This window comes from Bufo bufo, chromosome 3 (genome assembly GCF_905171765.1).
Source record: "Bufo bufo chromosome 3, aBufBuf1.1, whole genome shotgun sequence".
Taxonomy (NCBI): Eukaryota; Metazoa; Chordata; class Amphibia; order Anura; family Bufonidae; genus Bufo; species Bufo bufo.
In genome coordinates, this window is record NC_053391.1 from 592,177,782 (window position 1) to 592,205,495 (window position 27,714).

A 27,714-nucleotide genomic window follows, 5' to 3' on the forward strand; every position below is an offset into this window, starting at 1 on the left:
GAATGAGAGAAAAAAAAAAAAAAAAAGTGTAAAAGAGAAAATCTCCATACCAGAGAGATCTCATTGACTTACAATTCCAGCTGAAGGAAGGCATCGCTGAAACGCGCGTCGGGGTACGTGGCTCTCCTGAGGTGGATATCCTATATACAATGGGTATGCGTTTAGATTATGTATTACTGTGAGGTTTAAGTAGTGTGGTTGTTTACAGACTTGATATATACTATTTTAGTCTTGGCCCTTAAATAATGTTTTATGTATACACATTTATACACTTTATACCCGCTGGGTGTTATATTTATATGTATATACAACTGTGGACACAGATATATGCGCAGCATTGGGCCAGATGACTTATTTTTCCATCTGTCTCCCTTTTTCTTTTTCCTCTATATGTACAAGCTGTTACTCCTCCTCAGGTGTAGTCCATGTTCTCTCTTTTATATATGTAAGCTGTATTCAATAAAGATATTTATATTTTGATGATATACCCGTTTAGTCTCAGTTTATTTTTGGTATAGGTGTATTCATGTACACTGTGTGGGTTTTTATTTTTAGGGTCTTTTTTCACATAGTACATTGGTATATTATTTGTATGTCTGTATTTTGTTACCTGTATATAATAATACCAGCTGATGGCAGAGGCTGCTTTACTGAACAGTCCTCCATGCTGAGCGTTCAGGGGGAAATAGGAGAGCCAGTTAGAACCACCCCACTGCAGCTCTCAGCTGGAATAAATATCCCCTGCAAACAGATGTTAAATAGCATGCCCAGAAACAGCCGGTATGTGGAAGAGGAATACAGACTAAGGTTCCTCCTCCACTAATGAGAGATCTCCTGCTGACAGGACTGGCGTGCGTTCCACTGGACACCGGAAACACATAACCGGAAGTGCAGCTAGCCCCCAGCTCCCTCGTCCCAATTGTAACACCCCAGAGTGGTGTTACCACTTCTGCACCTTGCTACTGTCTTTATTGGTCTAACCTCATGTCATCTTATGCATTTATTCCAGGTCCTCCAGACTGTGCATTTCTAATGTTATGTAACTGTTCATGTAATGTGCCTGGTTCACCAGCAGGTGGCAGCAAACACAGAAGAGCTATACTTAGATAGAAAGGAACTTACCATTCCATTCTAACCGCCCTCTGGAGAGAAGTGTGTGAGTCCTACTTCCTGCAGGAAGGGTGGGGCAGAAGGTCCAGTTAGTCTAGCCTACCCCCTGCTAGGGGACAGGTGTGCAGGGGCACGTCTCTGCTGGACGTGCTCACGCCAGCCAGAGGAACTTAAGCTCTGTGGCCACGGAGGCCAAAGCTTAAAGCCTCAGGAACTAGGAGGAAAGTTTCCTGGCATAACCTAGAGTCAGACTACAGAGAAGAAGTGCAGCATACAGTAGAAGCAGAGTTACACAGGAAGCCTGTCAGTACAGCAGAATCAGAGAGAAACAGATGTGCAGGGTCCCACATGTGTGAAAAGAGGACACTTCAAACATCTGAATATGTGTATATTGAACCTCAATGTATGGCATTTCCTATTTTTGGGCTGGCAATGTCATTACATCCATTCGCCCCTAGGTAGTGTAACATCCCAGAGTTATGTTACGAAACTCTTTTATCCAGCTACAACCTGTTAAGTGTATTTGTACTGTCATCTAATGTGATTTTATCCAATTTTCTCACAAACATGCATTATAATCCTTGTTAAATATATTTTGCTGTAATTTTCATGTTCACCAGCAGGTGGCAGCAATGTGTTCAACAGGGACTTAGCTACAGTTTAGTGTTTCTAGACTGGTTTATTCCAGTTTAGCTACCACCTCTTTGAGCAGAGTGGGCTCGCCCATGTCCTGCCTCATGGGGAGGGAAGGAAGTTAAAGTAGTGTGCCAGCCACCCCTGCTAGGGGAAGGCTGTGCTTGTAGGAGCTCCCAGTTATAGGGATCCAAGCCAGAATCTTGTCTCGGCTGAGACAATTGATCATCATTCCCAGCCTGGGCTTGCAGCCTCAGCCTCTCCGTGCAATAATGATTCCCCCTTTAATGTGCATCAGACAGTATGATATCCCTTTAGTTCTCCACAGAGTATGATACCCCTAAGTGAACCCTCACAGCAGGGTGATCCCTTAGTGCTCCTGACACAATGCGATGCCTCCTTCGTTCCTCCCCACAGAGTATGAATACCCTAAGTGCCCCCTCACAGTAGTAATGCCCTCTGTGCCCTTTCACAGTAATAATCCCCATTGTGCCTCCTCCACAGTAATAATGCCCCTTAATAGTAATGCCCATTGTTCCCTCTTCACAGTAGTAATGCCCTCTCCATAGAAATCGCTATTGTGCCCCCTTAATAGTAATGTCCTCTGTGCTAGTAATGCCCATTGTGCCCCTTTCACAGTAATAATGCCCTCTGTGCACCCTCCATAGTAGAAATGCCCATTGTGCCCCCTCTGTTAAAAAACCACCACAGTAGCAACTCACCTTGTCCCGTTCCTGAAGCTCAGTCCTCTCCCCCCTGCAGACACAGATCTTATGCAGATTTCCGAGCTGCAGGCTCCACCCACACAGGCTGGCAGAACGATCCATGCTGAATGGTGGAGCAGGGAGAAGTCTTCATGCTTCACCATTCTGTGCGCAGCCGGCCTGAGGGAGGGGAGGAGCACGGGGAGCGACAGGACCACAGCTCCCTGCGCTCCAACAATTAGCGCTTCCATCTGTATTGATAGAAGCGCTCATTGTTTCTGGACTCTGGCACCGCGAGGGACGGCACCCAGGTGCATGGACCGCGGTCTGCCAGTTGAGTACCCCTGCTCTAGACCATGGACAAAAACAAACTCTTTACCTCCCTATTTAGGGAGACCTCTCTCCCCGACTCCTGTAGGGACAGCAAACACTGATGAGAGGGTGGGTGGGGAAATTTAGACTTCTCCTGCCCCTACAGAGGTTAAGGGTCAATCTCCTTGTTGACAGTCATGGTGGATGAAATAAGGAGGGCAATGGTGGGGGGGGGATTGACACCCTGCAATGAAGAACTCTGTACTTTCCTCATTGATTCTATATTAATCTGGGCGGAATAAACGCTATATAGAAACTGAGACAGATGTACAGTATGTGCCCTGAGATTATTAGGATCTGTGAATTAAGTGCTTACATTGAATGTCTTAATGCGAAAAACTTCCAGCCGCAGAAACTCCTCCATGGTCAGTTCATCAGTGTTCTTATTCAGGGAGAGGAAGCCACAGGTGTTTGAACGCTTCGAGTGTTCAGTCCTATGGAAGAAAAGTATTACACTTTAAAGGTTAATTATAAGGATATGGTCATACGCCTTTTTTGGCATGGGTTTTGCAGTGGACTGGACCACAGGGGCAGTATGTGTGCGCACAGTGGGCTGATAGGGGTAGTAGTCGTACTGACGGTTTTGCAGCTCCCTGGGACCGGCTTGCAGTGATGAGGAAGACAGCACTAAATCCTTTGGGGCACTCTATTGCAAGGTGCCCTTGATAGTAATTGGTATGCTTAGGGTGCTTTGGTGGCTGGGCCTGTGTTCGTGACGCCAGCACCATGAGGTGCAATTAGGAGATGTGGAATAAGGATGTGGAAGTTTCGTAACAAACTCCCAATACTTTACTGAAGCTGATCCAAAAGGTCATTAATGTATGCAAAAGTAGTTTACAACAAGGCAGCTTTTACAGCAATTCAGATTAGTTCCCAAAAGTTGCAGAAGGGGTAGTTTCACTCTATAGCAATCAATCTTTCTCCAGGCTGGAGGGATTGACTCTCTGCTGTATTGTTTAATCATACTTCTGTATTCTCTATAGGAATACAATATTCTGACAGATGGCCTCTCTGTTCTTGGTTATGGTGGGCAGTTTGCAGCTTAGAATATCTCCACCTAATGCAAAGGAGACTAGAGTGTGATAAACGACAGTTACCTTCCTTTGCCAATATTCTCTCTCTCTCTCCGAGTTGCCTGGTTGGGCTGGTACATGGAACTAACTTTGGAGTTTTTGTAACTCTCCAAGATGGCTGCTGAGTTGCAGCTTTGTCCTCAGACACACACACACAGACTTCCTTCTCCTCTGTACTGTGTGCAGGGCGGAGTCAGCCCTGGGAGGCTTGTTAGAACCACCACCTCCCTATGCAACTTTATTGGAACTTATATTCAAGCACAATTTACATTAAACACAATCATAGTATTAAAGGGGTTGTCAGAGTTATTTTTTTGTTCTTTGTAGGTTTCTAACTAATCAAATGTAACAGCTTTGCCATGCACTTACTGCATCTGTAGTTGCTCCTTTCTCAGATTTCACTGAGGGTCACATGACCTTTGATGTCAGCTTCTCTCCCTGCTCTGATGAGGATTCTGCACAAGCCTGAAAGAGCAGGTGTGTCTGTACACCAGACGTCACTGTGCTGGCCACGCCCCCCCTTCACTGCCTTCTGCTACTGTCTGCTCTCTCCCTGGATTCTTAACCCCTTCAGGAGCACAGACTCAGGGCTGAAGGCTTTAGTTAGTAGCCTGTCATGCCCCACTCTGACGATGTGCGGAGGTCAACCAGAATAGCAGCACAAGTTTAGTATTTGTTTTGGAGCCGTGCTGGATCCGCCTCTCATCAAGTGCACTGGGTGGGGTCATTAGTTTAAATAGTATACCAGCCCAGTGCTCTGGGCGGATTATACTAATCATTGTGGTCTTGGAAGCTAGGAAGGAAGGTTGGCTGTCTGTTCCAGCTCAGGAAGATAAGTGTTATTTCTAGTTTGGTTGTTTTGTGTCATCTATCCCATCCAGGTTCTTTGCGAGCAGGCTGCTCCTATTTCCCTACTTCACCATCTCAGGGAATTCAGGGTTTTGTCAGCCCAGGCACGGGGACACCTCATACCAACCTTAAAGGTGTGTAGGTGGGCTGAGCAGTGCAGGGAAAGAGGTCAGGGATTAGTTAGGAGGTGACCCTTCCCCTGTCTCTCGCCCAGAGCCTGGTTGGTGCGTTCCGTTATACTGAGCGCACGCCAGCCGTGACATAGCCGCAGGCAGCGAGGAGACAAATGCTGGGCACAGGAGTCCACAGACTAAAGAAGTTCTGCACAAGAACAGGTAGGGGGAAGATCCTGTATGTATCAGCAGTGTCATTGTACAGCTGGGACTTGAAGTCCTACAAATACAACTGTAGCGTCCCACTACGCGTGTGTGTGTGGGCACTGCTTAAAAGCACTTTTTTTACCCTAAAATTGTACTATGCTGTATTATATGACTTTGTACTAATTTACCTGCAAAATCCCTGTTACCAGGCAGATTAGATGTAATTTATACATCCCACCACTAGATGGGGATAAAATATATATATTTATTTATTACACACACACACCTAGGTCAGGCTAGTTAGTCAGTTGAGATCAGAGTTGAGAATGGATCAGAGTTTGGAGCAGATCTGAGTAGATCAGATTAGATTAGTGGGAGAGAATGCAGAGTAGCTACTTGTCTCCATATTCAGCTTGGAGGGAAAGGACAAGGTATAGGACTGAGCACACCAACAGGAATAAGGTACTTCCCAACCACAGCTCAAATCAGGCCTAGGAAAGCCTGGAAACAGTGGACTTGCAGATTATCTCATACCAACAAGAGACTGTATTTTGTACTGCTGCAACCAAAGTCATCAACAGTAAAAGTTGTGAGTTGAATCTTACCACTGTCTACCTTATTATTACCACCATTAACGGTACTGGCGTCACAACAAAAACCATCAAGGGACTCAGCCGCAACAAGCACCCTAAGCACCCCTAACATCAAGGGCACCTCAACCACCATCTTGGCTGATGCTTCCCTACCACAGAGCGTGCCCCGGAGGATTTTGTGCTGTCCACCTCAACACTGTGCTGCCAGCCCAGGGAGGCTTTCTGCTAACCGTGAGTAAACTGATGAACTGTGTGTTATTATTTGGCCCCTCATCGGTCCACCGTGCACCTCACGTGTTGCCCCTGCACTACTGGCTGGCTGCACAACATGCTGCTGAGTCTCCCAGCAGGCAGACATGTCACTCAGGGCAGCACTTAGTCACTCCCTTTGCAGAGCAGTGGGAGGGGCAGAGATTGTTGTTATTGCAGGTAAACAAAGGGCCAGAAGCGAACCAGAGAAATAATTTTTTTTTTTACCTTAAACTTGCTTAGTTCAAGTATATATTGCTGCCCATCAGATTTACAGTGCCATGTATATTTTTTTCATAACTCAGAGAACACCTTTAACCACCTCAGCCCCCAGTGCTTAAACACCCTGAAAGACCAGGCCACTTTTTACACTTCTGACCTACACTACTTTCACCATTTATTGCTCGGTCATGCAACTTACCACCCAAATGAATTTTACCTCCTTTTCTTCTCACTAATAGAGCTTTCATTTGGTGGTATTTCATTGCTGCTGACATTTTTCACTTTCAGTTGTAAAATTTTGCAAAAAAAAACGACATCCATATATAAATTTTGCTCTAAATTTATTGTTCTACATGTCTTTGATAAAAAAAAAAATGTTTGGGTAAAAAAAAAAATGGTTTGGGTAAAAGTTATAGCGTTTACAAACTATGGTACAAAAATGTGAATTTCCGCTTTTTGAAGCAGCTCTGACTTTCTGAGCACCTGTCATGTTTCCTGAGGTTCTACAATGCCCAGACAGTACAAACACCCCACAAATGACCCCATTTCGGAAAGTACACACCCTAAGGTATTCGCTGATGGGCATAGTGAGTTCATAGAACTTTTTATTTTTTGTCACAAGTTAGTGGAAAATGCTGATTTTTTATTTTTATTTTTTTTTCATACAAAGTCTCATATTCCACTAACTTGTGACAAAAAATAAAAACTTCCATGAACTCACTATGCCCATCAGCGAATACCTTGGGGTCTCTTCTTTCCAAAATGGGGTCACTTGTGGGGTAGTTATACTGCCCTGGCATTCTAGGAGCCCAAATGTGTGGTAAGGAGTTTGAAATCAAATTCTGTAAAAAATGACCTGTGAAATCCAAAAGGTGCTCTTTGGAATATGGGCCCCTTTGCCCACCTAGGCTGCAAAAAAGTGTCACACATCTGGTATCTCTGTATTCAGGAGAAGTTGAGGAATGTGTTTTGGGGTGTCTTTTTACATATACCCATGCTGGGTGAGATAAATATCTTGGTCAAATGCCAACTTTGTATAAAAAAAATGGGAAAAGTTGTCTTTTGCCAAGATATTTCTCTCACCCAGCATGGGTATATGTAAAATGACACCCCAAAACACATTCCCCAACTTCTCCTGAGTACGGAGATGCCAGATGTGTGACACTTTTTTGCAGCCTAGGTGGGCAAAGGGGCCCATATTCCAAAGAGCACCTTTTGGATTTCACAGGTCATTTTTTACAGAATTTGATTTCAAACTCCTTACCACACATTTGGGCCCCTAGAATGCCAGGGCAGTAGAACTACCCCACAAGTGACCCCATTTTGGAAAGAAGAGACCCCAAGGTATTCGCTGATGGGCATAGTGAGTTCATGGAAGTTTTTATTTTTTGTCACAAGTTAGTGGAATATGAGACTTTGTATGAAAAAAAATAAAAATAAAAAATCAGCATTTTCCACTAACTTGTGACAAAAAATAAAAAATTCTAGGAACTCGCCATGCCCCTCACGGAATACCTTGGGGTGTCTTCTTTCCAAAATGGGGTCACTTGTGGGGTAGTTATACTGCCCTGGCATTTTCCAGGGGCCCTAATGTGTGGTAAGTAGGTAAATGACCTGTGAAATCCTAAAGGTGCTCTTTGGAATATGGGCCCCTTTGCCCACCTAGGCTGCAAAAAAGTGTCACACATGTGGTATCGCCGTATTCAGGAGAAGTTGGGGAATGTGTTTTGGGGTGTCATTTTACATATACCCTTGCTGGGTGAGAGAAATATCTTGACAAAAGACAACTTTTCCCATTTTTTTTTACAAAGTTGGCATTTGACCAAGATATTTCTCTCACCCAGCATGGGTATATGTAAAATGACACCCCAAAACACATTCCTCAACTTCTCCTGAGTACGGAGATACCAGATGTGTGACACTTTTTTGCAGCCTAGATGCGCAAAGGTGCCCAAATTCCTTTTAGGAGGGCATTTTTAGACATTTGGATACCAGACTTCTTCTCACGCTTTGGGGCCCCTAGAATGCCAGGGCAGTATAAATACCCCACATGTGACCCCATTTTGGAAAGAAGACACCCCAAGGTATTCAATGAGGGGCATGGCGAGTTCATAGAAATTTTTTTTTTTTTGGCACAAGTTAGCGGAAATTGATATTTTTAATTTTTTTCACAAAGTCTCCCGTTCCGCTAACTTGGGACAAAAATTTCAATCTTTCATTGACTCAATATGCCCCTCACGGAATACCTGGGGGTGTCTTCTTTCCGAAATGGGGTCACATGTGGGGTATTTATACTGCCCTGGCATTCTAGGGGCCCTAAAGCGTGAGAAGAAGTCTGGAATATAAATGTCTAAAAAATTTTACGCATTTGGATTCCATGAGGGGTATGGTGAGTTCATGTGAGATTTTATTTTTTGACACAAGTTAGTGGAATATGAGACTTTGTAAGAAAAAAAAAATAATAATTCCGCTAACTTGGGCCAAAAAAATGTCTGGAGCCTTACAGAGGGGTGATCAATGACAGGGGGGGTGATCAGAGAGTCTATATGGGGTGATCACCACAGTCATTGATCACGCCCCTGTAAGGCTTCATTCAGACGTCCGGATGCGTTTTGCGGATCCGATCCATCTATCAGTGCATCCGTAAAAATCATGCGGACGTCTGAATGGAGCTTTACAGGGGGGTGATCAGGGAGTCTATATGGGGTGATCACCACAGTCATTGATCACGCCCCTGTAAGGCTTCATTCAGACGTCCGGATGCGTTTTGCGGATCCGATCCATCTATCAGTGGATCCGTAAAAATCATGCGGACGTCTGAATGGAGCTTTACAGGGGGGTAATCAATGACAGGGGGGTAATCAATGACAGGGGGGTGATCAGGGAGTCTATATGGGGTGATCACCACAGTCATTGATCACGCCCCTGTAAGGCTTCATTCAGACGTCCGGATGCGTTTTGCGGATCCGATCCATCTATCAGTGCATCCGTAAAAATCATGCAGACATCTGAATGGAGCTTTACAGGGGGTTGATCAGGGAGTCTATATGGGGTGATCCCCACAGTCATTGATCACGCCCCTGTAAGGCTTCATTCAGACGTCCGGATGCGTTTTGCGGATCCGATCCATCTATCAGTGGATCCGTAAAAATCATGCGGACGTCTGAATGGAGCTTTACAGGGGGGTGATCAATGACAGGGGGGAAATCAATGACAGGGGGGAAATCAATGACAGGGGGGAAATCAATGACAGGGGGGAAATCAATGACAGGGGGGAAATCAATGACAGGGGGGAAATCAATGACAGGGGGGAAATCAATGACAGGGGGGAAATCAATGACAGGGGGGAAATCAATGACAGGGGGGAAATCAATGACAGGGGGGAAATCAATGACAGGGGGGAAATCAATGACAGGGGGGAAATCAATGACAGGGGGGTGATCAGGGAGTCTATATGGGGTGATCAGGGGCTAATAAGGGGTTAATAAGTGACGGGGGGGGGTGTAGTGTAGTGTAGTGGTGCTTCTTTACTGAGCTACCTGTGTCCTCTGGTGGTCGATCCAAACAAAGGGGACCACCAGAGGACCAGGTAGCAGGTATATTAGACGCTGTTATCAAAACAGCGTCTAATATACCTGTTAGGGGTTAAAAAAAACACATCTCCAGCCTGCCAGCGAACGATCGCCGCTGGCAGGCTGGAGATCAACTCTCTTACCTTCCGTTCCTGTGAGCGCGCGAGCCTGTGTGCGCGCGTTCACAGGAAATCTCGCGTCTCGCGAGATGACGCGTATATGCGTCCAGGCGGAATGAATCGACCACCTCCAGGACGCGTCTGTGCATACAGCGGTCCGGAGGTGGTTAAGCAGTGTGTTTCAGGACACTGCAGTTTCAGTGCCAAAAAAACTGAGCTGTAATCACCTCCCAGTGTTTTTAATGGGAGGCCATGCTGCAGTTCATACAGCAGAGGAGATTTCCTCTGCGGTTTTCCAGACTGCACCAAGAAAATACACATCCATTTTTGACACCTTGGAAAGCTGCAGCACGAGCCTGCTCGCAATTTAGTGCCATTGGATGGAGCCAACCCAAAAGGGAAAAAATAAAAAAACACAGAAACTGCAGAGGATTTGCTGTGGGGTATGTGAAGAGTGTTGACATGGTCAAAATGTGGTCTTGTGAGCATACCCTAAGGCAGTGACGGCTAACCTCCGGAACTTCAGCTGTGGTGAAACTACGACTCCCAGCCTGCTTTATTCATTTCTATGGAGTTCTGAGAACAGCCAAGCAAGTGTACATCTTGGGAACAGGGGCGTAACTACCATAGCGGCAGACCATGCGACTGTTATGGGGCCCAGGGCAAGAGGGGGCCCAGTCTTAGATGGAATTACCTCCTCTTCTACTGGAGGTGGAAACTTAGTCAGGACTCTACCCTCTAATAGGAACAACTTTTAGCAAATGATGCAGTGGAAAAATTGCCCAAGGGTCATTCAAAAGGGTTTAGGCAGAAACCTCTGTCCCGTGTGGGGGGCCTGGTTTGATCCTTGCTATGGGGCCCTTACATCTCTATGTACACCACTGCTTAGGAGTTCGTTTTACCACAGCTGGAGTGCCGAAGGTTAGCCATCACAGCCCTAAGGGATCTGCCAATAATACATACCAAATCAATGCAAAAACACTGTATATTTAGTGCAAATGTCATCCTCTGAGGTTTGACATTTGCACAGTAGACTGCTGGAAATCTCTAGCATGTGGAGGAGTTTATTTTTTTATTTAAGCTCATACCCTTTGCTGCTACTGCAGATGCTGTGGACTTCATGAATATCCACTATGGAAAATCCACGGCATTTACACTTTGCGTGGCCGTACCAAGGGTATATCCACATAGGCCACGTTTTGTTGTGGAAAATCCATAACAAATCCATGCACATTTTCACAGCCTTGTGGTAGATTTAACATTTGCACCACACGCATCACATGTGAATTTGTTTCAGTGAGCTTTTTCTTTTAACTTGCTACTACTGTAAAATGTTAATGGGAGAATCCCATGCTTTCCACCCCACCAAAACAATACATTTCCATGTTTAGATTAATAAAAAATAAAACTTACAAGGGGTCATCATCTGGCTCCCAGCCCTCCAGCTCCTTCAGGCAGAAAAAACAGCAGGCGACATCAGGCTCATTCTCAGTCGGGCAGTGCACAAAGCCAGCTTTGGCCATCTAAAGAGACAGGTGTAAAGCTGAAGTCATCTGTGTTAGTCCCATGTTCATATGTTCCCGCATTGCTGAGGAAAAAAATAAAATAAAACGTAATTCGACTTACCGGTAATTCTGTTTCCTTAAATCCACCATGACGGCGACATATGAGATTGACCCCTTGACCTCTATAAGGGTAGGAACACCGTTTAAAAGGCCACCACCCACTCTCACCCTCAGGTGTTTACAAATTACCAAAGTGGGTGCAAACCTATATTCTATTTTTTGAGCATTTCTTCATACTCCATATCTGATCAACTAAGGGAGGCAATATCCGGAGTAGTCATGGTGGATTCAAGGAAACAGAATTACCGGCAAGTCTAAATTACGTTTTTCCATTTCATCCACCATGAGAGCTACACATGAGAACTACCAGATTACTTGGTAGAGGGGGGGGGGGCGCAACAGCTTGCAGAACTTTCTGGCCAAAGGTCAGATCTGTAGAAGCAGATACATCTATACGATAAGGCTTTATGAATGCATTTATAATTGACCAGGTAGCAGCTCTACAAATCCTGTCAAGGGAAACGCCAGCATTTTCCGCCCAAGAAGACGCCATTGCCCTAGTGAAATGGGCTCTAACGTTAGTGGGACTAGTAAGACCACTCATTGAGTAACAGCAGGATATCGTGGTTTTAATCCAACGACCTATGGAGGCCCTGGAAGCTTTTTTTCCCCTTATTTTGACCTGCGAACTGAATAAGGAGATTGTCGTCCTTCCTAAATTGTTTAGTGGCTGTTAGGTACTGGATAATTGTATCTCTTACGTCGAGGAGCTTGAACTGTACTTCAGTAGAATTTTGTGGGTCTGTAGAAAAGGTAGGTAGGATAATTTCCTGATCTCTATGGAAATTTGAGACCACTTTTGGAAGAAAACCCGGATCTAATCTCAGTACTATTCTGTCCGTAAAAATTTAATAAGGTAGGGTTCTTGGCAGGAGAGAGCCAGAATTTCTCCCAGGCATCTGGCTGACGTTATAGCTATTAAAAAGGCTGCTTTGAATGAAAGGTGTTTAATTGAAATGTCCAATAAAAGGAGTAAACGGAGACTTCATTAGTCCTCTCAAGACCAAAGTTTAAATCCCACTGAGGAACCCTTGGGGTTAGAGATGGTCTTAGTCTGGAGGCAGCTCTTATAAGTATTTTTATCCATCTATGGTTGGCTAAGCACATATCATAGAAAGCCCCCAAGGCGGGGATCTCGACCTTTAGCGTACTAGGTCTAAGGCCGATATCCAACCCCCTCTGGAGAAAATCTAAAATGTTCTGGATACATGGGGGTGACCTATTCAGGGAGACTTCCCCTAGCCAACTACAGTAGCTTTTACCAGATTTTGAGATATATAGCCGAGGTGACTTTTTTCCTGCTAGATTTCAAAGTATTAATTATCTTTTCTGACAGCCCTTTACTTTTTAAGATTTCACTTTCAGAATCCAGACTGATAGCTTGAACAGGCTGGGGTCCTGGTGAAGGATTGGGCCCTGCGATAGAATGTCCTTCTGAAATGGTATTTTCCACGGTTCTTCCACAGCCATCTCTTTTAGGATGGAGAACCAGCTTCTCTTGGGCTAGTAGGGGACCACTAATATCACAGTTACTTTGTCCGTTAATAATTTCTGCAGGACCTGAGGGATTAGGGCTCAGGGAGGAAAGGCATATGCAAGATTCCATGTCCACCTGACTGAGAAAGTGTCGGCAGCCCATGGTTCTTCTCTGGGATTTAAGGAACAAAATCGCCTTACTTCCGCATTTGTTTTTTAAGCAAATTGGTCTATTTGAGGTACTCCCATCTTTTCGAAATCTGAAAGATTTCTTGACTTTGAGACCACTCCCCTGGGTATAAGGTTTTTCTGCTGAGAAAATCGGCTTCTATGTTTTCTGAACCTTTGAGATGGATTGCTGTAATTGAAATTACATTCTTTTCTGCCCAGAAGAATGTTTTTTTTTCTGCCAGTCCCCTCAAGCTTGGAGATCTTGTGCCTCCCTGGTGTTTTAGATAGGCCACAGTTGTATTGTCAGAAAATATTTTCAGATGCTTTTTGAACAACAGGTCTTGAAATACTTTTAGGGTTTCCCAGACCTCTCGCAGTTCTCTGTAGTTTGAGGATTTGCTCTTTACTTCATCTGACCACTTGCCCTGCCAGCTTGAGGAGGCCATTTTGGCCCCCCATCCGATGCCACTTGCTTCTGTCATAATTTGAATTTCTGGAACTGTTAGCCAGGCTACACCTTGACAGATTTTCCCTTTTCTTCCACTAGTTCAAATCTGACTTTACGTGGTAAGGGACATTTAATCTTTGTCTAGGGAGGACTGTTTTCTGTCCCATTTCTCTAGAATCCAGGTTTGTGTTATCTTGGTGTGAGCCATGGCTGTGTGAGCTACGGCTATAATGCATGTCGTCATCATTCCCAGGATGCTCATGGCCCCTCTGATAGAGCACTGTTTGAGACTGGAAGTTCCTTATTCTCTCCCTGAAAGATTCCAACTTTTCCTGTGGGAGAGATGAAGTCTGGGTAATTGATTCTAGCATTACCGCTAAGAACTTCATTTTTGTTGCTGGTACTAGGCAAGATTTTTTCACATTTATCAACCAGCCCAATTCTGCGATTTTTTTGTATCACGTAATTTGTCTGTCTGGACGTTTACAGCTCTGAATTTCCTACTATGAGGAAGTCATCTAAATAATAGGGAAACCATTTTAAGCCCTCTAGTCTGAGAGGGGAAATCATTTCTATTACCAGCTCTGTGAACACCCTTGGGGCGGATGATATACCGAATGGTAGGGCAGTGAACTGGAAATGATTGACTATGCCCTCTTCTTCTTTCAATGTGAATCTGAGGTATCTTTGTGACTTGATGGATGGAAACATGGTAGTAGGCATCTTTTAGATTGATGGATGTCATATACGCTCCTTTTTTAAACTACAGGAATTATTGATGAAATGGACTCCATTTAGACTTTTCTGTAGGTTATAGATTTGTTTAGCCCTTTTAGGTTTATAATAGTACAGGAAGATCCGTTGGGTTTTTGGACTAAAAATAACTTTGAATAAAAGTCCCTTCCCCTTTCTGGTTCAGGAACTTCTAATACAAAGCCTGATTTTCTCAAGTCTAGGATTCCCTGCCAAATTTTTGCTAACACGTTCTGACTGAGATGTTATTTGAAATCTTTTTGGAGGGGTTGAGGAAAATTCTATCCTGTAGCCATTTTTTACAATGTCTAAGGCCCAGGGATTCTGGGTTACTTCTACCCACGGAGATAGAAAATTTCTCAACCTTCCTCCTACCCTGGCGTCATTGTTTTTCTGAGGATTAAGGAGGAACCCTCTGCCTTTTCCTCCTTTCTGATAGCTCCATAGTCACAATTTTCACTTTCCCTTGTAGGATCTTGATTGTGAGCTAAAGGGACGAAAAGGTTTCTTCTTTCTCTCTTCTGGGAGACTTTTTTTTGTCAGCAACCTTCTCTAGGATTGCATCTAGTACTGGCCCAAAAACGTATTCGCCAGAAAACACAATAGAGCACAGTTTACAGTTTAGCTTTGGAGGTTCCCCCCCCCCCCCCCCCCCCAAGACTTCATCCAAAGTGCCCTTCTCGCCGAATTTGATAGTGCTGCATCCTTAGCAGCAAATCTGACAGATTCTGCGGAGGCATCAGCCAGAAAAGCTGTGGCAGACTTAAGGGGGATGAAGTTTAGGATTTCTTCTCTGGGAGTTTAGTGTTTTTATGTGGTTCTCTAAGGCCTCTTTCACACGCCCGTATGGCTTTTTCAGTGTTTTGCAATCAGTTTTTCGATTTGTTTTCTGTTTCCGTTGTGCTTCAGTTCCATTCTGTTTTTTCCGTATGGCATATATAGTAATTGCATAGAAAAAAAATTGGGCTGGGCATAACATTTTCAATAGATGGTTCCGCAATAACAGAATGTATACGGAAGACATACGGATGCATTTCCATATGCGATTCATTTTTTTTTGCGGACCCATTGACTTGAATGGAGCCACGGAATGTGATTTGCAGGCAATAAATAGAACATATCCTATCTTTCAACGGAACGGAAAAACAAATACAGAAACGGAATGCATACTGAGTACATTCCTTTTTTTGCAGAACCATTGAAATGAATAGTTCCGTATACAGAACGCAAAAAAACAGCCCGTAAACTGAAATTTTTTTTTTTTAAAATTGTCGTGAGAAAGAGGCCTAATTCGTTAAGCCAAAAATACATGACCCTGGCCACATAAGTTGCCGCTATGTTGATCTTAACGCCGAACATGGGAGGCTTCCCAGCATTTCCTCAGTAGAGCATCTGCCTTCCTCTCCATTGGATCTTTTAGTTGTGACGAATCCTCAAATGGCAGAGAAGTTTTTTTGACAACTTTTGCCACCTGAACATCAATCTTTGGGGTCTCCTTAAAGATTTTTATTTCAGCCTGATCAAACAACCTGTTTTTAAACTCCTTAGAGACCCCCAGTCTTCTTTCTGGATCAGTCCACTCATCCAGAATCATGTCTGATATTTTTGTTTACAGGAAAGACTTGAGTTTTTCGCTTCAAGTCCCCCAAACATCTCATCCTGAACTGACCGGGGCTTTTGAACATCTTCAATGCCCATAGTAGCTCTCACAGCCCCCAGTAACTCCTCAATAGTAATATTTATTTTCGTCTTCCACAATTTCCCCCTCTGACAATACATCTTCCATATTTTATCTAGAGGTGGAAGCCACCTAGTCCATGTCCTCTGCATCAGAGGAGGATGGAACCAGTGGCGTAACTACCGGGGAAGCAGGGGAAGCAGCTGCTTCGGGGCCCGGGCTGCCAAGGGGGCCCGGCGTCGGCAGCGCGTGTGACAGTTTATTTTCAAGTTCTATCGAGGTCTTAACTGTTCAGGGCCCCTTCACAGCAGCTGACCAGGCCCCCTCGCTAATATGATCTAATCTTTCTGTCTCCTAATGTGTCTGGGATTCGAACCCACAACCTCCAAAGTCTCAGTGTATCAGAGGCAAAGCATTAACCCTCACAACCATAAAGGCTGCATTACAACTGACTGAAAAAAAATTTGACTTCTACTGTTATAGCTGGCTAAGTGTACAGCTATACACATGACAGCTGCCCCAACACACCCAGCACTGCTATATCTCTATATGACAGCTGTCCCAGCACACTCAGCTCTGCTATATCTCTATAAATGAGCAGCTGTCATGTGTATAGATGTACACTTAGCCAGCTATAACAGTAGAAGTCTCAAATTTTTTCAGTCAGTCTTCTATGGTCTAGTGGTTAGATGCTTTGCCTCTGATACAGAAGGTCGTGGGTTCGAATCCCAGCAGAAACCTTTTCTGAAATATAAGCACTGACTCCATATATGGACATACAGGGCGGGACACAGGGATAGGCTGCATCGCATCGCTGACATGGAGGTAAGTAGAAGTGCTTATATATTTTTTTTTTTAATACCCGACTGTTACTGCCATGGGGGGAGCGGGGGGCACTTGATACTGGCACATGGGGGGAGGCACCCGATACTGGCACATGGGGGGGGGGGGAAGAGAGGCACCTGATACTGGCACCTGGGGGGGAGGGGGGGTTGGCACCTGATACTGGCACATGGGGGGAGGCACCTGATACTGGCACCAGGGGGGGGGGGGGTTGGCACCTGATACTGGCACATTGGGGGGGGGGGGAGAGAGGCACCTGATACTGGCACATGGGGGGGGGGGAAGAGAGGCACCTGATACTGGCACATGGGGGGGGGGGGAAAAGAGGCACCTGATACTGGCACATGGGGGGGGGGGGGGAGAGAGGCACCTGATACTGGCACCTGGGGGGGGGGGGGGGTTGGCACCTGATACTGGCACATGGGGGGAGGCACCTGATACTGGCACCTGGGGGGGGGTTGGCACCTGATACTGGCACATGGGGGGGGGGAGAGGGGTTGGCACCTGATACTGGCACATGGGGGGGGAGAGGCACTTGATACTGGCACTTTTTTTGTGGGGGGGGGGGGGGAGATGGCACTATGATACTGGGACATGTGGGGGGGGGAGGAGAGAGGCACTTGATACTGGCACATGATGGGGGGGCATTATGGGGGACACTAGGCCGGCAGCCTATCAGAGGCCGGACACTGAGGGGCATCTACTGGGGCACTATATATGGGGCATTTTATACTGGTACATTATGGGGGGCACTAGCAGGAAGTGGGAGAGGAGCACTATGGAGGCATTTACTGGGGGCACTATATAGGGGTATTTTATACTGGGACATTATGGGGGCACTATGGGGACATTAGCTCAACTGGGGGCATTACAAGGGGGTATTTTTGCACTGTCACATTATAAAGGAGAATTATTACTACTGGGGGGGGGGGGCATTATGGTGGGCTTTATTACTCCCCCATGGTATGACCCCCTAGTAGCAGCACCAGCCTCCCCCTGCTCTGCGACCCCACTGCCCCTTCTCCAAATCCTTATTATGAAATCTCTCTCATTAGGATAAAACACATCAGCTCCGCTGAGCCCCCGGCCAAAGTGTGGAAGTGACGTCCGAGATCCCCAAGGGCCAAGCCAAGTAACTGTAAGTTTTCATGTGAAATAAATATGTTTGTTATACACATATAGCATACACTGTGCCCCACAATATACAGTATACCGCTACACTGTGCCCCACAATATACAGGATACCGCTACACTGTGCCCCACAATATACAGGATACCGCTACACTGTGCCCCACAATATACAGGATACCGCTACACTGTGCCCCACAATATACAGGATACCTCTACACTGTGCCCCACAATATACAGGATACCTCTACACTGTGCCCCACAATATACAGGATACCTCTACACTGTGCCCCACAATATACAGGATACCTCTACACTGTGCCCCACAATATACAGGATACCTCTACACTGTGCCCCACAATATACAGTATACCTCTACACTGTGCCCCACAATATACAGTATACCTCTACACTGTGCCCCACAATACACAGTATACCTCTACACTGTGCCCCACAATACACAGTATACCTCTACACTGTGCCACACAATACACAGTATACCTCTACACTGTGCCACACAATACACAGTATACCTCTACACTGTGCCACACAATACACAGTATACCTCTACACTGTGCCACACAATACACAGTATACCTCTACACTGTGCCACACAATACACAGTATACCTCTACACTGTGCCACACAATATACAGTATACCGCTACACTGTGCCCCACAATATACCGCTACACTGTGCCAAAGGAGTGGGGTTTACACAGGAGGAGGAAGGTGCGAAGCGCGCTGGGGGGGGGCCCTTTCAAATATTTGCTGTGGGGCCCAGGCACTTCTAGTTACGCCCCTGGATGGAACCGACATTTTTGATTTTGGCAGCAGGCGTAGGAGGGACAGACTTGAGGGAGGACAAGGAGCATTTAATGTTACTTGGAATCATAGATTTAACCTCCATGAGGATAGATGGTTGCTCTTCCTTTACAAGCTCATTAATGCAAAACTGGCAGAGCTTTTTGTGATTTTCAGGTAGTCTTTTTTCCACAAGTTGCGCATCTTGTGTATTTGGATTCAACTTTGGGCTCTTTCATTCCCTATAAAAAGGAGCAACCGGGTATCAGAGATTTTAAAAACACATGAAATATGCAAGGTCACAGATATTTTCCCCACAGGGGAATAGTGATGGACGAACATCTGCCGGGGCGGTTCGCGAACGCGATCAAATGTGTGCGAACCGCTAGTTAGCGGTGGGTCCCATTCATTTTAATGGCAGGCGAACCTGAAAAACCTTCAGCTCATATTTGCAGCCAAGAAATACTAGAAGTGCACAAATAGTCCCACAACATGGACAGTAATATACCAGATGTATTATTCGAATTTGCGTTCTCCATAAAAATAAAAAAAATTCAATGCGAAATATCGGCAATATAATTTTCATGTACGCGCAAATGCACTATACAGTACCCAAATGCACTATAAAGAAAGTATATTGGTATATAACGCCCCGCTTTAATCAGTTTTTTTGGGGGACGACTGGAATATCACACATGTAGAAATGAATTGTTCCAATAAGGCTTGTCCCTCTATATACCTGCAGTATCGCAGCAGAACCACAAACAACCGCCGCACAATACAAATGCACTAGAATATACTTTCTAACATAGAAAATATATTATAACATTGTACAAGGAATTCAATCTATTAGAATATACATGAACATAAAACGTAACCTTTAATAATTTTACTATGAGGGTCCATTCACACGGACACCGGCAATGTGCATTCCGCAATTTGTGGACTGCACATCGCCGGCACTATAATAGAAAATGCCTAATCTTGTTTACAATTGTGGACAAGAATAGGACATGTTCTATTTTTTTGCGGAAACGGAAGCACAGATGCAGAAGTGCGGATCCGCAAATGCGGATGTGGATCCGCAAATGCGGATGCAGACAGCACATTCCGGCCCCATTGAAAATGAATGGGTCTGCACCTGTTCTGCAAAATTGCGGAACAGATGCGGACGTGTGAATGGAAAAGATATCCCTCAAGATATCCCTCAAAAGTTAAGCAAAAAGCATAGATGTGGTAGGCAATAAATGCTCGGCGGCACTAAATCATGTGCTCGGCGGCACCAAATCAGAAACCATATGTCCTACTACAATCCGGGGGGTTCCAGTGCACATCGATGAATCCAGGAGGGAAAGCAAAAAACATATATCCCTGGGCTAGATGATGATGTGGTATTGAAGGACAGGGTGGGCAAAGAACTGTCCCTAATATTGCCCTACAGGGGGGTGCCATTCTGGCCCTGATAGCCTAACCACAGACCACCCGCCCTGATCAGAGCAACCCCGTCCGGAACCTTACCCAGGGGCGTAACTATAGGGGAAGCGGCTGCTTTGGGGCCCTGACCCAGAAGGGTCCATCCAGGAGGAGGACTAAAAGATTTTGTCAGGGCCCCCTCAACAGTATTAAACAATGAAATTATATACAGTGACGGTATATAAAACTGATGGAATAGCTGCCGGGCCTGGTCTGAGAGGGCAATCTTTACTAGCCACAGGAATGGGGGCGGCATGAAAGGAAGGGGTTGTGAAAAAAAATTACTGGGGGAGAGGGGCCCTATTCAAAAATTTGCTGTGGGGCCCAGTCATTTCTAGCTACGACACTGACCTTACCCTATATAAAAATGTCCCTAGTAAGCCCCTAGGCCCCTGACTTCCAGGTGATCACTATATAGATCTATGTGTTTTTGACTCATTATAAAAGTATATTATAAGTATATCACACCCCTCTATGTATCACACCTATCGATAGCGCACCTATACCAGTCCTTGAAAGGACTTTTGTGGCCCTATTAGCTAGCGTTTGGTGTCCCTAACAGTCTGTCCCTGCTCCACACAGCAACCTCTCCCTACACTGGCAAAACACTGAATGTAAAATGGCGGCCAGATCAGGTTTATTTATAAGGTAGGGGGTATGTCCATGTGCTGAAACGTCTCAATTGGCTGTCCTGTACCACATGATGGATGTGTCATGGGTCAAAGTTATTCACAATGTAAAAGAATATGGCGGGCGCGAATTTCTCCATATGTTCAGCGAATCGCGAACACGCAAAGTTCGCCGCGAAACGACCGCCGGGCGAACCGCAAGGCCATCTCTACAGGGGAACTCACGATAGGAGTAGCAGAGGGTGGGTCTGCGGTATCCATCTGGCTTGCAGGGGCATCAGGAGCTGACATATCTCCAGAGCAGGAAACAGTGGAGGCAGCTGCAGGTTGAATTCACCACTTTTTAACCCAGCACGGCGTCTGACGTCACCAGTGTGCGCGTGCTCTCCACGTGATCCTAGGCTCCGCCCCTCCGGCAATGCCAGGAACAGAGTGTAGACTGCGGCGCGTATGAGCAGGACGGCGTGCAGCATGCCCTTTTTTTCCCTGTTCTGCTTCCTCACGGAAGGGAAGGGAGTATTGTGTTATGAAGTACAAACAGGCCCCCGCTGTTCAGGGACGAGAATCTACTCCCGTATATGTCCTCTGCCCAGCTTCAGTAGCAACCGCAGAAGGGCAGAGGGGAAGGAGGACAAGAAGTAACCCTCGCTTCTTAAAAGGTATCTGAAAAATAAAATTGGCATAAAATCTTCACCTCCCCCCGGGAGGTCTCTCTGTAAAGGTGCTCCATAGGGACAGGAAACACTGAGGGTGAGAGTGGGTTGTGGCCTTTTAAACTCTGTGTTCCTGCCCCTATAGAGGTCAAGGGGTCAATCTCATGTGTAGCCGTCATGGTGGATGAAATGGTAATGATGTTTTAATATGTAAATGAGCCTCTAGGAGCAACAGAGGCGTTACCATTACACCTAGAGGCTCTGCTCTCTGTACTTTGATAGGGCCAGTCATGATGTTTTCATTGCTTGCCCATCAAAGTGGAGAGGGCAGAGCCTCTTGGTGTAAAGGCAATGCCCCTGTCGCTCCTAAAGGCTCACTTGCATATAGTAGACCATTTTTCGGGCACATATCAACATGAGACTAAAACAGATGCCTTCATCTCCCAAGCGCACATGTAACAGGTCGGCCAGTTTCATGCTGACAGATGGCCTTTAAACCCACAATACTTGCTGCACTGCAAACTATAATCCGTGGATGCAAGATAAAAACATGGAGTTTTCCCATGTCTGCTACATTCTTTTCTGCTATTCCCATACACATGACTCGGAGGGGTTGGGGAAAGGGAGAGTCAAGAACATTTACTATATTTATGCCATGTCAGAAGACCACTACACAAAACAGATCCACTTATGGCTCATACAGGCCCGGAGGAGCGATCTATGATCTAGAAGGGCATGCCTCCCAAGTGTCCCTCTTTTGGAGGGACAGTCCTTATTTTTGACCCTAGTCCCTCTGTCACCCTTTTTGATCTGAGGGATAGAAGTACAATATTGATCTAGAAAGTGTTTGGTTCCTATCTGTATATTAGAGCCCATCTTGTATATTACTGCATTATTGTAATGACCGGCGTCACACACAGGGAGGAAAAAGGGAAAGCACTGCCCAAGGGTGAGGGAAAGGTGGTGACCCCTAACTCACCTTGCGGCTGGCACCTGACTGCCCTGACGTCCCTAGACGGGTTCCTCACCCGTGCGGCGATCACGTGCCTAAACCCTGGCTTTCCCTGAAATGAGCCCTAGATAGTGAACGGGGGATCACTAGTCCGCACCACTGACACTAAGAGGGAAACACCAGGGAGAGGACAGACAAAACAGACAAAACACATACACCCAGGTGGGTGACCATAATAGACCACAAAGGTCCAACAGGGATCCGGAGGATAGCGTTCTGGACCAACTACCAGAGAACGCAGCAACACAGCTCCAGAAGGTCAGAATAGATGTCCAGGCAGGAAGCTCTATATCTGGCATCCAGAGAAGTGTGAGAGGGGAATATAAGGAGGTTTGGGAGTGCTGGACAAGGAACAGCTGAGGAGAAGGAGCTACGGATCCCTGAGGGAGCCAAAAGGGTTTGCAAAGCAAACCCAGAAAGCTACCATAAGGAAACAGCCCTATCTTACATAGAGCGTGCAGCCAACCGCTGCGACTTCCTGACCCGGGTATAACGGAGTCAGGCGTGGTTCTTGACACCGTCGTGACAATTATTTGATGCAATTTGGATTTTCGAAATTTTTCTATTCAGATAGTTTTCTTAGCGCACAATAGCGTAAAAATTATTAACGTGCATAAATATGCAGTAAAAATGGACTTTCACACAATGAACCACAAGTGTCCCTCTTTGCCGCGACACAGATCAGATTGCAGATTAGTCTGCTCAGTGGGGCCAACCTGAGCATGGACACCCACCACAGAAATAGGGACATCACTTTATCCGTGACACAAGGTTATAAACCACATGCAGAAAAATCTACTTCATATAAACTACAACAGGTTTCAATGGGAGGCGATTTCAGCATAAAATAGGTCCTGAAATCCACAAAAACTAAACATTTTTTTTAGTGCTGCTTCACATCTCTAAGGCCTCGTGCACATTTACGTTTTTCACTGACATGGGCTGTCTGAATTCTCCATGGACAGCACACGTACCCATTGACTTGAATGTGTGTTCACACATCAGTATTTCTTTTATTGACCATGGGTCACAAAAAAATAAATAAAAAGGAATAATAATAATTCCCTGAAACATGCACTACTTGGTCTGTGATGCGGATCTAACCCGTCCATTGAAATCTATGGGTCCGTGAGAAGCATAGACAATACGGATGGTATCCATGTGGTGTTCTGTTTTTTCATAGGAGATGCTTTGGAAATTAATTTTCAGTTGAGCAGCGCCCATGGATTACACACAGACCAAACACAGATCCTTCACGGATTTGGAAGACATGGAAATGTGGGCGAGGCTTATGGGTCTCATACTGCACTTGAGGGGCAGTTAAAGCCCCATCGAGGGGGGGCTGGGGGACAGCACATGCCGTTTTTTCCTGATGCAGTTTTAAACACACCACTCTCCAACATGCAAGCCTCCCTTAGGCCATGTTCACAGACTGCAGGGGGATCACAGCCACTATTTTCTAAGTCATAGCAACTACTGTGGGGGTCATTTACGCCAGTTTTTGGCATAAAAAAAAATTCAAATGAAAAGTCACCTTTTTGCAGCTTTTTAAACTCTTATGGGGAGGGGGGGTATAAAATTGTTTATTTAGACGCCGGTCTTAATACCCCTTTAGCTGGGCGCCAGCCTCTACATAACTTCAGCGTATCCACCACCTGTCTAAATCTACGCCAGCTCCCTAGACCATTTTCTATGCCTAAGGCCTCATGCACACAACCGTATGTATTTTGTGGTCCACAAGAAACGGATCCGCAAAAAATACAGAGTACATTCCATATTTTGCGGAATAGAACAGCTGGCCCCTAATAGAACAGTACTATCCTTGCCTGTAATGCAGACAATAGGACACGTTCTATTTTGCGTAACGGAAATGCGGACGTACGAAAACAGAATGCACACGGAGTAACTTCCATTTTTTTTTTGCGGACCCATTGACATGAATGGATCCGTGTACAGTCCGCAAAAAAAAAAGGAAAGAAAATAAGTTCATGTGCACAAGATTGTGGCACAAATAACATCTGCAACAAAGTTCTTAAGCCACTGTGGGGCACATTTATTAAGCTCGTCCAATTTTGGCCATAAAATTAGACAGGCGGTTTTGCTTCATTTGGCTTTCTTTTGCAAGCATTTATTATAAGTTACAGCAGTTGATCCATTAGACTAGGTGCATTTATAAGGCCTCTTGCACACGACCGTATGGCTTTTTCAGCATTTTGCAGTACGCAAAAAACGGATCCGCAAAAAATACGGATAACATTAGTGTTTATTCAGTTTTTTGCAGAACGGAACAGCTGGCCCCTGATAGAACAGAACAGTTCTATCCTTGTCCGTAATGCGGACAATAATAGGACATGTTCTATCTTTAAATGGAATGGCAAAACTGAAATACAGAAACGGAAGGCATACGGAGTACCTTCTGTTTTTTTTCTTCGGATCCATTGAAATGAATTCGCGTGCAAGAGGCCTTAGGCCTAGTTCACACGACCGTATGGCTTTTAATTGTTTTTTGCGGTCCGTTTTTCACGGATCAGTTGTTCCGTTTTTGAGTTCCGTTGTGTTTCCGTTTCCTTTCCGTTTTTCCGTATGCCATGTACAGTATACAGTAATTACATAGAAAAAATTTGGCTGGCCATAACATTTTCAATAGATGGTTCAGAAAAAACGGAACGGAAAACGGAAGACATACGGATGCATTTCCGTATGTGTTCCATTTTTTTGCGGACCCATTGACTTGAATGGAGGCTCGACCCGTGATTTACGGCCAAATATAGGACAAGCTCTATCTTTCAACGGAACGGAAAAACGGAAATACGGAAACGGAATGCATACGGAACACATTCAGTTTTTTTGGCGGAACCATTGAAATGAATGGTTCCGTATACGCAAAAAAAACGTTTGTGTGAACTAGGCTTTAGTCTGACCTCTGGTGGTGGTTTCTCAGTTAGACAGGGTCATATTCACTTAAGCTAGGTCTACACGACAATTTTTATAATGATAGTCTATGGTGTCGTACTGCGACGCCACAGTCACAAAAAAATCTATTCGAAATGGGATTTTTCTGCAACTGTCGCGTCGCAGTCGCAGTATGTTGCATGTCGCAGTGCGACACCATAGACTATCATTATAAAAATTGTCGTGCAACATATGTTGCAGTGTAGTTGTGTCCTATCTGTCGCGTGACACGTCGTCGTGTAGACCTAGCCTTAGACCCGTGATGACTAACCTCCTCCGCTCCAGCTGTGGTGAAACCACGACTCCCAGCATGCTCCATTCATTTCTATGGAGTTCTGAGAACAGGCAAGCAAATGTGCATCTTGGGAGTTATAGTTTTAGCACAGCTGGAGTGCCGGAGGTTAAGCCATCACAGACTTAGGCCTCTTTCACACTACCGTTTTTTTTTTTTCCGTTTTGCGGTCCGTTTTTTGCGTTCCGTACACGGTCCGTATACAGAACCATTCATTTCAATGGTTCCGCAAAAAAAACGGAATGTGTTCCGTATGCATTCCGTTTTTCCGTTCCGTTGAAAGATAGAACATGTCCTATATTTGGCCGCAAATCACGTTCCGTGGCTCCATTAAAGTCTATGGGTCCGCAAAAAAAACGGAACACATATGGAAATGCATCCGTATGTGTTCCGTTTCCGTTCCGTTTTTTTCTGAACCATCTATTGAAAATGTTATGCCCAGCCCAATTTTCTCTATGTAATTACTGTATACTGTATATGCCATACGGAAAAACGGAACGGAAAAACGGAACCGAAACGGAAACAAAAACGGAAAAACGGAACCGAAACAAAAAAACGGAAAAACTGATCCGTGAAAAACGGAACGCAAAACACTGAAATGGACATACTGTAGTGTGAAAGAGGCCTTAGGCTGGTTTCACACGGGCGTTGCGGATTGGGGCCGGATGCGTTCAGGGTGCGTTCAGTGAAACTCGCACTATTTTGCAAGCAAGTTCAGTCAGTTTTGTCTGCGGTTGCGTTTATTTTTTTCCACGCGGGTGCAATGCGTTTTGATGCGTTTTTCACGCGTGTGATAAAAACTGAATGTTTACAAACAACATCTCTTAGCAACCATCCGGGAAAAACGCATCGCACCTGCACTTGCTTGCAGATGCAATGCGTTATTCACGCAGCCCCATTCACTTCTATGGGGCCAGGGCTGCGTAAAAAACGCAGAATATAGAACATGCTGCGATTTTCACGCAATGCAGAACTGATGCGTGAAAAAAAATGCTCATGTACACAGCCCCATAGAAATGAATTGGTCAGGATTCAGTGCGGGCGTTATGCATTCACGTCACGCATTGCACCCGTGCGGAAAACTCGCTCGTGTGAAAGGGAAATTAGACCTTATGCACACAACCGTGGGCCGGCCGGACCCGTATTGCGGCCCGCAAACAGCAGGCCCCGGCCGTTCTGGCACCGCATCACGTGTGCAGGAGCCCTTAGAATGATTCAATTTATTTGCACAGGAAAAAAAAAAAGCCACATCTTTGCAGAGAAAAGTTGCAGGTCTCCAGGAAAGTGCAAACTTTAATGCAAAATTATTTGTCAGAGTTCGCCAAAAACAGAAACAAAAAAGTACACCAGCCCTGGGGTGGAGGAGAAATTAGACTGTTTTTGTAACAAATGCAGGTGCCATAAAAGCACAACTACATAAATAGGTCAGAAAAAAAAAAGAAAAGAAAAGTCACAAGAGTTAGAAAACTTCAGAATTAGTAAAAAAAAACAAAACGAACAAGGCGCAAAAGCTTCCAAACAAGGCGCAATTCCAGTAATAAGAGCAATTTTTTTTTTTAAAGTCTAAAACAGGCCCCAACTGTTTGGTAAATGTGGCTCTAGGCCTCCGCCAGTCCGCACTTACATTCTCAGGTGTGCACTTGCAGTTTTCGGAGAAGGGCCAGTCAGTAAATGTACTCAAGCGCTTGTTATAGTCATACATTATTCTGAAGTCCTTCAGATGCTGCAGAACTCGCATAAACCTTTTCTTTGACCCATTCATGACTTCATATCCAGCCCCCCCTCCCCCTGCACAGCTATTATGGAGCTGGTCATGTGACACGTCTTCATTGTGAGCAGCTGTCAATTATCCCTATGGGGGCTCTCACGCACCATCTAATGATTCCAGTCAGGGCTCCATGGCAAGCACATGCTAAAATGCATTGCAATAAGGGATGAGGGAACTTGTGTTTTCAAGTTCGG

General features: G+C 45.3%; 1 protein-coding gene across 1 annotated transcript in view; it reads right to left on the reverse strand.

The window, feature by feature from the left end:
• Positions 1 to 27,514, reverse strand: part of LOC120993933 (baculoviral IAP repeat-containing protein 5.1-like) — a 42,782-nt gene extending 15,268 nt beyond the window's left edge. Inside the window, exons 1-3 of the mRNA XM_040422395.1 lie at positions 27,377 to 27,514; positions 11,230 to 11,339; positions 3,136 to 3,253 (exon numbers count right to left, since the gene is read on the reverse strand). Coding sequence (XP_040278329.1) covers positions 3,136 to 3,253; positions 11,230 to 11,339; positions 27,377 to 27,514 — 366 coding nt within the window. The remainder of the gene's footprint in view (positions 1 to 3,135; positions 3,254 to 11,229; positions 11,340 to 27,376) is intronic.
• Positions 27,515 to 27,714: the final 200 nt, after the last annotated feature.